Genomic DNA, 16,440 nt, shown 5'->3' on the forward strand with positions numbered 1-16,440 from the left:
GATGTCACAGGGATATCTAAGTGTCTCTCAAGAAATGAAAAGGATTTTCTCTGCCATGTGCTGAGTTTTTTAACTCATTCCTTATGTGCCTTCAGCACCTCTTGGGAATTATCCCACAGTGTGTATTCCTCCTTAGCCTCAGCTCCTGGATTTTACTCACTGCCTTTGTTGTGCAAAAACTGAAATAAATGTGGGGTTTTTTTCCTGAAAAGTGTAAGAACAGTAGGAGGAAGTGTGTGTGTGTGTGTGCCCTGTGGGACGTGGTGCCAGGATTCCCAAGCTGCCCTTGGAAATACAGGTGCTGTGGCCTGACCAGGATCTGCTCGGGACAGCTGGAATGAATCCCCAGGACTATCGTTGCAATCAAGTCCCTGGCCAAAATTTAATCCTCTGCACTTTTGCAACCCTGTTGTTTCCTGTTCCTGCTGGTGTTTGCAGGCTGGAGGCAAAACCTGGCTGAGTGTCACAGCTTTATTGTGCAGCTCCTGTTTCACGGATGGGAACGGGCTGGGCTCCAGCTCATCCTACACTCCTGAAAATGGATTGTTTGTATCACAAACAAATGGCATTTTGCATACCAAGAGTATTCAGCAAGAGAGATGGGGGCTTTCTGTTGTGTGAATTATAAGAATGAGTGAAAATTGCTAAAACTGGCCACTTGCTGAGGTACTGGATGAGCTTTTGACGAAAATATAAAATAGAAGGACGAGACAGGTTGGGAGAATTTGGATGTGGTTTTAATAGAAACGCATCACTATGGAATTTAAAACTGAAATAAAAAATGGAATCAGCAAATACAATTTAAATGAAAATCAAGCACCTGTAGATTGCTGCAGTGGGGTGAAATGGGTGCTGTTAGGTGGCAACAAAAGCTCCTCACTAGGATGTGGCTCCACGTCCAACGCCAGGCTGGATGGAGCTTGGAGCAGCCTGGGATAGTGGAAGGTGTCCCTGCCCTTGCCAGGGGGTGGAAAGGGATGGTCTTTAAGGTCCCTTCCCACCCAAACCATTCCATGATTCAGAATAGGGGTGTCCTGAAGGATGGTAAAACCTCTATCTTTGGAGGTTTCCATGACTCCACTAAAAAAAGTGGTGGTCTAGCACTCATGGTAGTTCTGCTCCAGAGGTCAATGATTCTATTAATAACCCCCAGATTATTCTAGCCAGAGATTTACTCTAATAAAATTCCTTGGCCTTTTGATTGCAAGAGAAACAATCTGCTCTTTCTTTTGTAGTTGCAAGTGTAGCAAAAATGGATCTCCATCATTCCATGGAAGAACACTGTATTTTTTAAAACATTTTTCCTTGTCCCCTTCCCATTAATTACTTCCTAACCTCTCTTCTTGTCCTTGCTGGGTTAGAGGCAGCTGGTGGCTCCTGTGGAGTGTATAAGTTAATATCAACTGCAAGACAGCAGCTGATGTTTCAATATATTCTGGCACAGATAGAGTCAAACAGGAAAGTGCTTCTCTGTAGTAATTGGAACTTGTCCTTTTAACAAGTGTCATGTCACCCAGGTATTGGACATTCAGGATTTTCATTCCATTTCCCATCAGTGGATTCATTGCTCTGTTGGCACTCAGGATAAACAGTAGTAAAATTAAACCTTCTTGTGGATATGTGATTTGTCCTGGTGACTACGCCAGCATGGCCAACAAAAACCAGAAGTTGCAGGTGACCTGAATTTTTACCACTTTTGTACAAATTGAGTATTCCTGATTCTCATCTCTTTTATTAAACCCTCATTTGTTTTAACAGCCTGCCCATGGAAGTGGTAGAATCATCATCCCAGGAGGGATTTAAAAGCTGTGTGGATGTGGCACTTGGGGACATGGGTGGTTTTAGCAGTGCTGGGGAATTCTTAGACTCAATGGTCTGAGAGGTTTCCAACCTTAACAATTCTGTGATCACCAGGAGGTCAAATTGTATCCCTGTTGAGGTTTCTGAAGCATTACAGGACTAAAAGATGCTTCTGGAGTCCAGATCCCACATTTTCCATTCCAAGCAAAGATTAACTCCCCCTAACACTTCCCTGGTAGTTGTCTGAGTTGCTTTCAGTGGCTGAGACTCCCAGTGGTTGTTGAGGCTTCACAAAGATACTGATTTCTCCTGGCAAAGTTTCCTGTGGATAATTTCCTTCTGCTGCCTGTCCTTTTCCTCATGAGCACTGGGAAATTGTCCCGTTTTCCCTTTGCATCAGCCCTCTCTGTTCTCATCAGCTCTTCACAAGATGCTGTCTGCACTAAACCAATTTTAATCAGGTAAATTAGAAGCATTAGAGCCTCCTGGGTACCTGTTCCGATGCCAGAATTGACTGCAGAACTGATGGTATGTGGCCTTATTTATGCATGTATTTATTTTAATCCTGCTTAAACTCATCAGGCTACAGGTCTTTGTTCACCCTCTTGCCTGTTTGATCCCAATCCAAACATTAATGCTCATATTTAACTTGAAGTTGTCAACTCCTTAAAGCAAGACTCTGTCATCGTTGATGTCTGCAGAGCTCCAGAGTGACTCTTCAGGAATTATCTGCAGCCATTCCTGGGATGGAAAGATACAGGGATGCCCTCAGCTCTTGCCTGTCAAGGTTTGTGCACTGTACAGGGGTCCTACCAACCCTTTGGTGAGGATCTGAAGCAGCAGAAACAGAACAGGATTATTTTAATCTTGTTACAGTTTCTCAACAAGAAAGTTGGTAAGAAAGGCAGAACAGGGGTGGCTGCATTTTAAAGCTAAGAGTGATCCTGTGTTTTCCATGGAATTCAGGCTCCATGTGCTTCATCCAGCCCACTTTCTGTAATGTAAGTGAGAACCTACTGAAATAGTTTAGCTTTATTCTGCCTTTATGATCATCCCTTCTGGACTTTGCCTTTTGTGTCGTTTTTGTGAATCAGATTTCATAAAATTGTTGTGGATTACTACCAACAAAGCAAAGGCACGTGAAATTACTGGGCTTAAGTAATAGTAGTTCATATGTAGCAGACTGAGATGGTATAAGAGATTTTTGTATTCCCCTCTTTTAAGACTTTAAGTGCTAGAAAAGAAATACTTGCATTCTGAAGAGGAGGGAAACTTCTCTGAATTAATCCAGGCTGCTTCTGGTGCTCCTGTGCCAGCACCCTTTGCTTTGCTGGTTGGTTCTACCTCACTTCTCCTTCCAGATTGCAGGTGCAGTTCCTCTCTTTGAATATTAATTGTAATAATCCCAGAATGGTTTGGGTCGGAAGGGACCTTAAAGCTCATCTCACTCCCACCTCTGCCATGGGCAGGGACACCTTCCAGTAGACCAGGTTGGGTTTCAAACTCATTTCATTTCATGAGGTGTCAAAATCCTTCCCACTTCGGGCTTCTGCTCTTGCCAAACTGTTTTCACTGATGTGAATTTCTTTGATAATTGACCATAATTCCCTGTTTTTTCCTTTCCCTAAATAACTGAAAGGTGCTCTGAGAGTGGGATGCCCTAGAGATCCAATCCTGATCCTGCAGGATTCAGGGGAACCAGGATTTCCCTCTGTAAGTTTAGTGTAGTCCCTTAATGACTTAATCAGCAAGCGAAGAAAGGCAGAGAAAAACACAGTGGTACATGGAGTGCTTTATGTCCTTCACATTATTTTCCATACATTTCACTAATTACATAAACAGATGATATTTACAGGGGACTGTAATTGACCTTCATCTCTTCCTGTGCACTTCCCAACCTCTCCTTGAATTTTCCTATTGTTTCCTCTTACTCATTCCACATTTAACACCATGTTTCAAGCAGTCCTTTTCTTTTGCTTGGGACCATCCTACCAATTCCCTATTCCCAATTCCTTTTAACTTCATCTCCTCAGCTCGATTTTGTGGACAATTTTGGAACTCATGACGTGGACAAACATCTCCTCCAAAGCCCAATCTTCAGGTTTCTCTGCAGATACAGCACAATTGCTCTTTCCCTTTTACCAGCAGTTCTCTGGAGCAGGAATATTTCTTTCTGTCTTTTATCTGGTGGAAAATTGTCTTTCAGAAGCTACAGCAGCACAATCCACTTCTAGGGATATCTGCCTTATTTTTCTTTGAAATTTTTCTCTGTGTTGGGTCAAGCAGGGGAGGAATTGCACAAACTGTGAGGGGTTAGAGAAAACCCCTGGTTAGAGTTCAGCAGTGTTCCCTTGGCTACTGGGAGAGGTACACCACGGAAGCAGGAATACCTTGGCATTTAACAGCCCTTCCAGGTGATTTATGGTTTTACATAAGCTTTTCCTAAACCCAGAGGTTTACTAGGGTTGGCACCTCTTTGCTTGTCTCCATGCCCTGTTAGTTCTGTGCTCAGTGGCCCGTGGTTATTAAAATTCTTATCAATAAAGGAGTTTCTGAGCAAGGTTCTTATTTTCTAAACTCGTACATACCTTTGGAACTCCTCTGCTTAACCAAAGGAACATTTGTTTTTATGCCTAATGTACTTCATGAAAAGAAACGTGTAGAGTTCAAGTAACATTTGCCTTCAATTACCGTAATTAAGTTGTCAGGACTTGAAGTCACCAAAGCAATGAGAAAATCCTTTCCTGGTTGGCCAGGGGGTAACGGGTGTTCTGGGCCCAAGTGTGTTTTACACATCGGGGTGGGGAGGGAAATGGTTCTGGCCAAAAACCTGGGAGTCTGTTTGTCCTTTTGCAATACAGGGTGTCAAAATCCTGCTCGGGGGGGAAGGAAAATGACCCTGTTTGCCTGGGCTTCAGCAGGGCAGCTATTTCTGCTCTGCACCAAGGCTGGATAGATGGGCTGAGAGCAGCGCTGTGAGGGTTACCGAGGCCAGGTGCCACATCCTGCACTTGGTCACACCAACCCCTGCAGCTCCAGGCTGGGGAAGAGCCACTGGAAAGCTGGAAAAGGACCTGGGGATGCTGGTGACAGCGGCTGGACATGAGCCAGGTGTGCCCAGGTGGGCAAGGGGCCAGTGGCACCTGGCTGGTGTCAGGAATAGTGTGGCCAGCAGGACCAGGGCAGTGATTGTCCCTCTGTGCTGGCTCTGCTGGGACACCTCCCGTCCTGGGGGCAGCTCTGGGGCCCTCCCAACAAGAGAGACCTGGAGTGGCTGGAGCGTGTCCAGGGAAGGGAACGGAGCTGAGGAGCGGCTGAGGGAGCTGGGAAAGGGGCTCAGCCTGGAGCAAAGGAGGCTCAGGGGGGACCTTGTGGCTCTGCGCAAGTCCCTGACAGGAGGGGGCAGCTGGGGGGGGACGGGCTCTGCTCCAGGGGAACAGGGACAGGAGGAGAGGGAACGGCCTCAAGCTGTGCCAGGGGAGGGTCAGGTTGGACATCAGGAGGAATTTCCCCATGGAAAGGGTTGTTAAACATTGGAAGGAACTGTCCAGGGAGGTTTGGAGTCCCCATCCCTGGTTGTATCCAAGGAAGGCCTGGACGTGGCACTCGGTGCTCTGGGCTGGTGACAAGGTGGGGATCAGTCACAGGTTGGACTTGTTAGTGTTGGAGCTCTTTTCCAATCTGAATGATCCTGTGATGCCGTGGGATTCTGTGCTTGTTGGGTTAGGTCTTATTAAAAACAGGTTTAATATAAATGTAGCTCAACCCGTTTATCCTGGGAATTCTGTCCTGTCAAACTTCTGCTGCAGCTCCGCTTTCAAACGTAACCTGTGTGGAGACGTGTGTGGATACATCCTGTTTTTCCCTGTGTTCCACATCCCTTTGCCAGAAGTCAAATAGTTTCAGTTACTTCATAACCCTGCAGGAACACAACATATCCCTACAAGAAAAGTCCCTAATTTTGATAAGTGCCCACACAAATATCACTGGAATCTCAAGTGCAGCCTTACTTTCGTTCCACTGGAATAGCTCTCTTGAAAGCAGATGGATGAGGAAATCACCACTCGTAATGCATCACTAATGACAACACAAAAAAAAATCATGGGAGTATAGGTTATGGATGCATAAGGAGCCAGACCTGGAAAACCTTACTCACAGACCCTAATAAACCCCACTTCAGCCAGCAAGTTTAACGATGCCCTCAAGAGAGCCAGATCCCTTATCTGCAGCATCATGCAATAACTATAAAGTGTTGAGATAAGTGGGATTTTATCTCCCAGCTCTCTGCTGGCCTTCCCCGAGTATCAGGTCATGGCAGTGAAAGTGGCTGTGAAATGTGGCTGCTCTGATTTGGGCAGGTTTTACAGTCCCTTCATTCAGGATGTGTGGGCAGAGTGGATGTTCTTATCCATCCGTGCATTTATGAATGGAAAACCTGGGAATTATCTCTGACTGTAATCCCTGTGGACCCCCTTTCCTTCAAGAAGGGGCTGTAGGGCAGATGTTGGTGAGGATTCTATGCCTTCCCAGCTTCTCCCATCCAGAGGGGGTGCCTGGTTCCCTGTGGTGTGTACAAGGCTTTAAAGAAACAGTTCATGACCTGAGGGAGCTGGGAAAGGGGCTCAGCCTGGAGAAAAGGAGGCTCAGGGGGGACCTTGTGGCTCTGCACAACTCCCTGACAGGAGGGGGCAGCCAGGGGGGTCGGGCTCTGCTCCAGGGGAACAGGGACAGGATGAGAGGGAACGGCCTCAAGCTGTGCCAGAGGAGGGGCAGGTTGGACATCAGGAGGAATTTCTTCATGGAAAGGGTGGTCAGACATTGGAAGGGGCTGCCCAGGGCAGTGGTGGAGTCCCCATCCCTGGAGGTGTCCCAGGAATGACTGGAGGTGCCGCTCAGTGCTCTGGGCTGGTGACAAGGTGGGGATCAGTCACAGGTTGGACTCGATGGTCTTGGAGCTCTTTTCCAACCTCAATGATTCCATGATTCTGTGAAAATTTGGGACATTTCCAAGAGTCATTTGTGACTTTTGCCAAGCAAAAGGCTATACCACAAAGGCTTTGTTTTGAGTGCTTTGGTATGTATGTGAACAAGCCTTAATTTCAGCTGCCTTTCTGGTTTGTTTATTTTGTAAATCTCAGATAATTTAACAAATTATACATTTCCATCTTGTGGCATTTGTTGCTTTGTCAGAGTCCATTCTCTTCGTGCCATCCATAACATCCAGCTCCAGAGCTATACTTTGCTTTTAGTTTGATATTTCCTTTCCAAAAAGGAGATTATTCACCTCCAGCTGGAGACGAGCAGCTCTTTATTTCATGTCCGCAGAAACCTTGTAAGATGTAACCTGTGATGTTGTTTGTGCCATCTGATAACGTGTGATCAAATGGAGCCTGTTTAAATAACAACATCTGGGACACCCTGACAGCAGAGCAGCTCCGAAACAAACATTTCCAAGGATCAGATAAGATGGAAGAGGTGCCTCAGTGCTGGATTGCTCCCTGGATCACAAGTTCTTTGCTGGAGAGTTATTCCAGGCGTGGGATTTCCTTTGTGCCACGGGCTAATAGATTGCAGTGGATCGTTTTTCATGCTGGTTTATGTCTTGCAGAGACATGTGCTTTGTAAAGTCAGTGTAATGCACTGGGTATGACAGTGGGAGACATGACTTACGTAGGAGCAGGTAAACTGAGGAACTCAAAACAACTGAAAATTGTCTTGGTTTGTGTTCTCTTGCTGCCTCCCAACCTTCTACCTCTTCCTAAACCCTACAGCATTTTTTACATTAAGGGCTGCCTCACTTCCACCCAAATCTGTACTTTCACAGTTAATTTTCAAAGCACCACGTTACTTTTCAGTATTTTCCTTACTAGTGTGCAGAAAAACCCCAGCGTTATGTTTAATGCCATGATTCCTGACTCACTCCTGCTCCTCTCTGTTCACTTGCAGGAGGATACTGGTGATCCTGACTCCCAGGAAGAGAAGGAGGGGAACAACTGGCTCTCCAGCCCTGGAGATGGTTCCAATACAGTGAAGAGTGGTCTCACTGTCCAGGAATATTTCGCCAAGCGCATGGCAAAGCTGAAGGGATCCCAGAAGGAAACAGAAACAAAGGTGGATCATTCCAGCCCGACAGCTGATGAAGCTGTGGAGCCTTCAGAAGAGCTGGAAACCAAAGTCAAAAAGAAAAAGAAGAAGCAGAAGAGAGATGATGAGGCAGAGAGGACAGAGGACTGTGAGAAACCAGGGAAAAAGCCTAAGACAGGGAGCTTGAATGGAAAAGAACTGGATGATCCACTAAATGAATGTCACAAAAGGAAAAAAAAGAGAAAACACAAAGTGGAGAATGAAGGAGAAAGCATCAGTTGTGATGAAAATACAGGCAGTGGAGAAATTTCTGTGGGAATGTTGGAAGAGGAGGAACTCAGCACAGAGGAGCAGGAGGAAAAGCAGAAGAAACTCCGTAAGAAGAAGCACAAAAAGCAGAAAGGGGAGACAGAGGAGTGCGGGGATGGAGCCCCCAGAAAGAAAAAGAAGCACTGCAAGAACCTTTAACCCCCTTCAGGCTCAGGCTGGGGGTCTGGGTTGAGTCTGCACTAGAGGAGGCTCTGTGCAAGCACAGCAGCAGACAACACATTGTACTCCAGGCTTGGACACTGCGCCAGCTCCAGCTGGGACCACAGACTGGATCTAAACACAGGCTGAATCTAAGCTCAGACTGGATCTAAACCCAGCTCTCCCAAAGGAAAACTTGGTGATGTGCCAACAGGAGCTTCAGTACCACATTCAAAAGGGATGCCCGTGAGGGATTAACACAACGAGACTGTGAAAGGCAGGGAACGACTTTCTGCTGCTTCACACTGACTGTGTTTTTCTCAATCCAGGAAAAAAAATAACAACAATAAAAAATCACCCAAGTACTGCCTTTTTATTAAAGTTGTTTTCACTTGTGAGACCCCAGCTCTGCTTCTGGAAGCAGGAGGGGGTTTGCAAAGCTGTCTGTGTTTCTTCAGTGATTTTTGCAAAGTGGTGTCTAATTTTTACATTCACCTCTTTTTACTTACGAAATGAATGTTGTTTCTTCCCAAAATGCTTACTCTGATTAAAGGTTTGCTCCTGAGTGTCAGCACTAAAGGATGAAATAAAAAGACCTCCCTGTGCCTCCAAACCATTGTCAAACTTTTATAACTTTGCACCAAAGCTAAAGGAAGTGTGTATTAACCATATAATTTATTAACCATATCCCTATCTTTGATTCCCAGGCAATATTCAGGATCTCTTCAGTGGTCTCTGGAATTCAGAAAGATGCCTTGGATAGAGCAAGTTTTTTGCCTGAAATTGGGAGACCAATAGATTTTAAAAGCACAGTTAGATGCATTTGGTATTGCCATTCACACATCGAAAACTTGCAGTTTGGATTTATAACCAAACCAGAGCTTGTTTCTCATTGTAAGACTGGAAACAAGGAATGCTGGAACTGGGCACTGCCACGAGCACTTTTGTGGGAGATCTGAAACATTCAGCATGAATTTTGGGATGTTAATATCACTCAGAGCTGTCAGAAGAGATGGGTGATCTTGGAAGTGGTGGGATGGGAAGAAGGATTCACCTTCCTGGTGTCCTGTTCTGATATTTCTTTGGCCACAGCAAACTGGCAGCAGAACCCTGAAAACCAGCCAGTTATCCTGGCAGAACCCAGAATCCAAATCCATTAGCTGCTCATTTCATTCAGGCCTGGCTGGGTTTCATCAGTGTAAATCTAAAACATCCCGTTGGCTGCTCTGCTGAATAAAACGGGTACATTTTTATATTGTCTCAGCTCAGTGGAGTTGCTTAACATGGTTTGAGGAACATTGTCAAGATGCAGATGTTAATAGGGAAAAAAACTTCCTTAAGCAGCCTTTATTGTGCAGTGGAGGAAGCTCCATCTGCAGCACCCAGACCACATGGATGGTTTGGTTGCAGCTCAACTCCTCCGTTTTTAAGATCTCTTGGTTTCCAAAGCACCTTTTTGGTTTTTTTCTGCCCTCAGGACATGCTCGTTCACTGCAGCAAAATGAAGTTGCACTTCTTATATGGGAGAACAAGATGCCTTTCACACACCAGGGGTTTTTAACCCTTGTTGCATCTCCTTTTCAGGCTGTACAATTATTATCCAACATAATCCTGCTTGCCCCTGGCTTCCTTAAATGAAATACCACTGAATACCATCAGTTGTTATCAGACTGGGAGGAAACTCCATGCTTGAGGTGAAAAACCGTCTTCTCAATGGAGGAAGACAGCAAAATAATGTTTTGTGTTACATTGAAGCATCCCTCCTGATCTCTTGCTCACCACAAGTTGGAATTTTTGTTATTAGAATCCAAAAGCCTGATTGTTTCCAATTATTATTTTTTAACTCTTAAGCAACTAAACTTTACAGTCTAAAATCTCTGGAATTTCAGTTTAAAAAGGTGCTAGTCAAGGAATAAGGTTTCCTTCTGCAAATACTGCTGGGCTTGTTTGTTTGTTGCCTCTGTGAGTTTCCATGTGTTTCTGTGTGCTGGTTCTTGTGGGTGCTTGGCCACGTTCCCGTGTCAGTTACAGGAAGAATAAAACCAGGAATAAACCTTTGAATTCGTGCTGTTGCTCCTGTTAAGTTCAGGATACCCAAGACTTAAATCTGGCTCAGATGGAAGTATCAGCTACCAATGGAAGATTCTCTATTTCTGCGAGAAATACATGGCACTTTATCCTGGGAGATGTGGGATTTTAATGTGCCCCGAGCTCTCCATGTGGTTGTAGGAGGGGAAAATCATAATAAATAAATAATCATAAATCATTAATTGCTTGTGTTTGACAGAAGCAATTGATTTAACTGCTCTGCTCTGTGTTTGTGGTCAGCATTACTCAATGAAAAGCTCTTCTTACCAGATACTGTCCAGTGAAATGGATGATTGGAACAAGAGGAACATGTTTCAGAGTAATAAATTACATACATATAATTTTTTTTGTTTGTTTCTAGTGGGTTTTGAGTTCAGTTTTAACACAACTCTGGTTTGGCAAGAAGGCCTTTTTTAGAAAGCACAAGAAAAAGAATTACATCAGTGCCCAGATGGTGGAATTAGCAGAATGTGAGCACAAAGGAACGACTTGGTTTCATTTCCGCGAAAATCAGACTTTTAAACTCCAAGGCCTTTTGTTATGAATTCATCCATTGTGCTCACAGAATGAGGTGGCTCCCAGTGAAATTACCTGGACACCAAGGAAAATGAGACTCCCCGCTCTGCTGTCGCTCCCAAACGGAGAACGAGGCACGCGCAGCACAGATATTAAAATGTTTTCAGTTTTGGTAACCCCGGGTCAGCAGTGACAGAAGGAAATTTTCCTTTTTGCATTGGGAACATTCCAACACTGGTTTCTCCTGAGCTGTTCCATTCTTTGCAGGGATAGGGCTGTTCTTCGCTTTGAGGCTTGGAATTCGCTGCGGGATCCACGGCCAAGGACGTGATTGGCAAGTGCAATGTCAGAGCAGCAATCCCGGAGGTTGAATTGTGTTGTAAACACCTGCAGGCACCAAACTACCCTGGGCAGTAGAGACCATGGAGAAATAGTCCTGGTACCATTGTTGGACCCGAATCTGCATGAACTTTATGGGCTTTTGGAGTTTTGTCTAACTGTGGAGCTTTCCTTGAAGCCAGGGATGGGAGATGGCACTGGAGCACCCCAAGTGACAGCCCAGACATGTGGAGCAGGCAGCATTCCTTGAATTTCCTCCCAAGTTGTTCCAGCTCTGGTGCTTCACACACAGCCAGCATAAAGGGGAGGTAGAATTGTAGAATCATGGGATCATTAAGGCTGGAAAAGCCCTCTAAGACGATCAAGTCCAACAACTCCCTCAGCACAGCCAAGGCCACCACTGCCCCATGTCCCCAAGTGCCTTTTAGTTACAACCAGGGTTTGTTTAAAACATAAATGCAAGGCACCATTGAAGATTTCAGAACCACCTGTGCTTGTGTTAAAGTGAATTTGAGTCCATTGAGATGCAGCTGCTTTGTGACATTTGTGAATTGAAGGGGCTGGAGCATGTCCTGGGAAGGGAACAGAGCTGGGGAAGGGGCTGGAGCAGCAGGAGCGGCTGAGGGAGCTGGGAAAGGGGCTCAGCCTGGAGCAAAGGAGGCTCAGGGGGGACCTTGTGGCTCTGCACAACTCCCTGACAGGAGGGGGCAGCCAGGGGGGTCGGGCTCTGCTCGCAGGGAACAGGGACAGGATGAACCTCAAGCTGTGCCAGAGGAGGGTCAGGTTGGACATCAGGAGAAATTTCTTCATGGAAAGGGTTGTCAGGAACGGGAAGGGGCTGCCCAGGGCAGTGGTGGAATCCCCATCCCTGCAGGGATTTCAAAGCTGTGTGGATGTGGCACTTGGGGACACGGGTCAGAGGTGGCCTCGGCAGTGCTGGGGCATGGTTGGACTCGATGATGTCTGAGGGATTTTCCACCCTAAACTATTCTGTGGCTCTGTGAAATGTTTGGGGCAGCTCAGCATCGTGTCCATGGCTGCACTTCTCCTTTCAGCTGCCCTGGTGCTCTCTGCCTTCAGCTCCTCAGCTCTCAGCAAGGACAATTAGCTGCACTCATCAGCGTAATTAACCAATTTTCTCCTGTTTAAACACACGAGACCGAAGTTGTTGCAGCATCCACCTTCAAAAGGCACAATTGACGTCACGAAACCTCCGAACCTGCCAACACTGAGGGGAGGAAGGAAGCTCCAAGAAGAGAGGGAAACCACACAAAGTCTATTGGAAACACTGCCCGGCATCACGCCTAGCTGGAAAAAAGATCTGGGAATAGTGTGTCCTATTGGATACAGCGTGAGGATTGTGGGCATCCAAAGCCATCCTTTGCCTAATTCCTCCTCATTCCTGGGCAGGAACCCCCAGGAAGGATCCGAGCTCAGAGAACTTGGGACAAGTTCTTGGGCTTTTGTCTCTCTACCTGTTCCATCCAGGGATAAAGCAATTTTTTCTTGGACCAGCAAACTTTTAGTGATGTGGGACTTGGAAATGCAGTACAAATACACAATTTTGTGGTGGCAGAAGTGGGAATATTGTTGTAAAAGAAATTGAAGCTCCATTTCTCAGCAAGTCAAAATGTGCTTCTGAATCACTCGAAGATTCTTTTATCTTAATCCATCTTTATAAATGTAAAGCTGTAAGAGAGAAACTCTTTGTGATTCCCTTTAACCTAAAGGCACTAAAATATATCTTTTTGTAACCTTAAAACTGCATTTTAAAAGTAGCAAAAGCAGAAATATTCAGCACTATGCTGAAAAATTTAGAATTTTGGGGCTGATGGGGGGGAGGTGTCTGCATTTTTTCATATAATGGGAAAGCTCTGGGGTTTTTTCCCTAGAAAATAAATGGCCTAGGTAGCAATCCCTGGGGAAAACCTGGTGGAATCAGGGAGGATGGGCAGTGGGCAGAGTTGGGAACTGCAGCACTGAGGGAATCTTCTGCTGGGAACCCCTAGCTGTCTCTGCAAAAACTTCCCTTGGGAGCCGAGAGTTTCATCAATAATTAAGGAACATGTGAATATTGAGCTAATTTAGGTTTTGCACTTTCTCACACATTTTAATGTCCTTGAAGGTTGGTGGGGTGTGGGTGTGGGGGGCGAAAATAAACCCTCCCTTCACAGGAGTAAAATTCCAGATGTCGGATCCACCCAAAAAAAAAAAAAAAAAAAAAAAAAAAAGAAGAAGAAGAGGGATATTTTTAAAGAGATGGTCCTTCCATGTAGGGTTCAGCCACTCATTTTCTGCCTGGCCCATGGGAGTTGTTGCCACTGTTCCCCATCCGTGAAAATGGGGGAGAACAAAGCTTTCTTCCCCCCTTTGTCTGCTCCGTCTATTTTCGCTCGCGGCTTTTCGCCGTAATTTCCCTGTTCCCAAAGCCCTGGGAGAGCTCTGCTGCTTCCTGTGCCCCAGATACAGGTGAAGCCTCGCAGCAGAGCGGGGAAGGTGAGCACACACACACATACAAAAAAAAAAAGGTAGTCCCGAGGTTTTTCCAGACTAATTACCCCAATCCAGTGGCAATTAAGAGGTGGCATTTTCACATGGCCCCAGCCTCCTTTATGTAACGTGGGAGCTTCCGACAGGACAGGTTTGACTAGCATTTTAGGCAGGGTGCAGAATGAAACCCTCCTTACTAATGGCATCAGAATGCCAGGTGCTGCAGGAGAGGGGGAGAAGGGGAAAGAAAACGGTTATTAATAACAGTGTTTGCACTTAAAATTCTGTGTGGGGGCCCTGGGAAGGGAGGAAATCCAAACGAGGAATATTCTGCTGGATTTCTTTGTGCTGTAACCACACAGGAGCCCCAAATTGTCTCTCTGAAAAGGCACGAGTTGACCGCTGTGATACCTTTGGGAGGTCAAATGTTACTCCCAGGATGTGGAGGGAATAATGAGGATCAGGAACACCCAGAGAGGTGCCCCAAGAGCTTCCTGGCTTTGGCAGCAGAGGCAGGAGGTGGGTGCAGGTCCTGTCCTTGCTCAGAGTTTTATCCTCTCCCGAACCTTTCCACCCATCCTGCAGAATGTGGAAACACAGGGCAAGGTGGAGGCAGTCTTGAAAAAGGGAGCCAGTGGAATTCATCCATCTCATTCATTTCCCCAGGAAGGGAAACTCTGCTGTTACTACTAAAAATTCCTGGCCTCTGGGGCCTCGATAGAGGTGTTTTTATATTGATGATATCCAGGTCCTCATCATCCTGAGGGTTAAAAAACAACACTGAGCCATGCACTGTAATCACCCTACCCGAAGAACCACCCTATTCAAAATAAAACCTTGCAACCCCGGATAGCCTCTTTTTCAGGGCACTTCCACCCCTCCTAAAGGGAACTAAACAAAATTAAGGATGTTCCAGGTTTTCTTCCCAACTTCTCGCTGCCAACCTCTGCAGCAGCTCCAGTCTGCAAAGTGCACCCGGGAGACCTGTGCAGGGCAGGGTGGAGGGTTTGGCATCCTCCCTCCCTGCCTCATCCCGGCACTTCCATCCCGGCACTTCAAGGCGTGAGACGGGACTTTGGGAGAGATCTGGAGCTGCTGGGACAGAACAAGCTGTCCCCAGGAGCGTGCCCGGCTCCAAACCCCAGATAAAAGGCAGCTCCTCTGTGTGTGTGTGGAAAGGGTGTATAAATCTGTCCCGAGACCAGGAAATCTCCTGCGCCTTTTAGATTTAAGAGAAGTTGCCTTCCTGTTGTATTCCCAGATAACGCAGCTCTGATGGAGCCCACTTGTAAATAGCTTAATAGATTTAATCAGTTCCTTTGGAAAATGTTGTTGCTTCCGCAGGGTTTTAGTTCGGTCCCGGTAAAAAGCTCGGGGAGGGCAGTTGCTGCTTCTGCTGCGAGCGAAGTTGGCAGATTCCAGCTCTCCTGACCCCAAAATCGCTGCAATCCACGCGAAACCAGAGCCATCCCGCTCCTGTGCGGAGGGAAGGGAGGGACCAGGAAGCCCAGGCGGATCCTGCCCGGCTCACATTTACATGAGCTCTCTCCATCACTCCTAATCTGACAAGAGTCAATAGGAACACCCAGGCACGTGGGAAACCTGCCCAAACTCCCCGGCCTGGGATCCGCGCCGGGGTTTTCCCCCCTGGCTTGGGGTCAGATGGGGCAGCCCTGGCCAGCCCCAGGAAACGCCCGCCCATCCCGCACCCCGTCCCGCTGCTTTTCTGGCAGCGCGGAGAGGAAACCCACGGTCAGTCAAAGCGGAGCCGCTGCAGCCCTGCAGCCCCATGTCAGCGGGTCAGAGTCATAAAGGAATCCAGCCACCAGATACATTCCTCAGGGCAGGCTGCGGGGATGAGCTGGGAAAGGGCAGCCAGCTGGGGATTTTCGGTGCCATCACCTTCCTGGAGATCCTTTGTCCTAGTGAGGGGAATGCTGCTTGGATGACTTTCCCACCCTTGTGAACACCCAGCTGGGGTTAGTGGGGAACACATTGTATGACTTTGGGACTTCCATTCCATCCAGGCTTTGTGGGATGGGGCAGCACTCCATAAAATGCAGCAGCAAGGAACAGATCCTTTGTCTCCCAGTGTCCAGGAATGGGCAGCGGGGACGGACTGGGGATGTTTCAACCTCTTTGAGCTGTGCCCAGCCCCATCCCTGCCTTGTTTTCCCCTAAAAGCTTCCTCAGGAGTCCCACCAGGCTGGACAAGCACCCGCCAGCAGTTTCATTGCATCCCAGTTTCCATCCCATACAAGGGGACCTGGAAATTTGGGGTGAAAACTCACATGGGGTGGGCAAAGCACAGCCTGGTCTGGTGGGTAAAGCAGGAGGAGTGGGGGAAAGATGTCCCTGCCTGTGGGATCCATGCCCTGATTTCCCCTGGCAAAGAGGGTTCCTGCAGCTGGCCAAATTCTGGGGAGGGGCCTTGTGCGCCCCAGTGGGATCTTCCTTTCGGTGCCATTTTCCTTTTCTTTCCATGTTTTCAGTGCCTTTATCTCCTCTCTCTGTGTTACCTCGAGCCTTTAAAGTTTGAAGTCTCTGAGGTGCAGGAGGGCAGCGGGGCTGTTTGGGGGAGGGACATTTCCAGCTCTCTCCTCGCTTCCTTTCAGCGGGCAAAATAAGGAAAAATAATAATAAAAGAGGGGGAGG

The 16,440-nt window shown here is 46.9% G+C and overlaps 1 protein-coding gene across 3 annotated transcripts in view; it reads left to right on the forward strand.

The window, feature by feature from the left end:
* Nucleotides 1-10,781, forward strand: part of PINX1 (PIN2/TERF1 interacting, telomerase inhibitor 1) — a 61,710-nt gene extending 50,929 nt beyond the window's left edge. For all 3 annotated transcript variants that reach the window (XM_008631032.2, XM_017730844.1, XM_017730845.1), the window contains one exon: nucleotides 7,747-10,781. In XM_008631032.2, the coding sequence (XP_008629254.1) occupies nucleotides 7,747-8,352 (606 nt within the window). In that variant the 3' untranslated portion in view covers nucleotides 8,353-10,781. The remainder of the gene's footprint in view (nucleotides 1-7,746) is intronic.
* Nucleotides 10,782-16,440: the final 5,659 nt, after the last annotated feature.

This window comes from Corvus brachyrhynchos, unplaced genomic scaffold (assembly GCF_000691975.1).
Source record: "Corvus brachyrhynchos isolate BGI_N302 unplaced genomic scaffold, ASM69197v1 scaffold203, whole genome shotgun sequence".
In the NCBI taxonomy this organism is placed as follows: Eukaryota; Metazoa; Chordata; class Aves; order Passeriformes; family Corvidae; genus Corvus; species Corvus brachyrhynchos.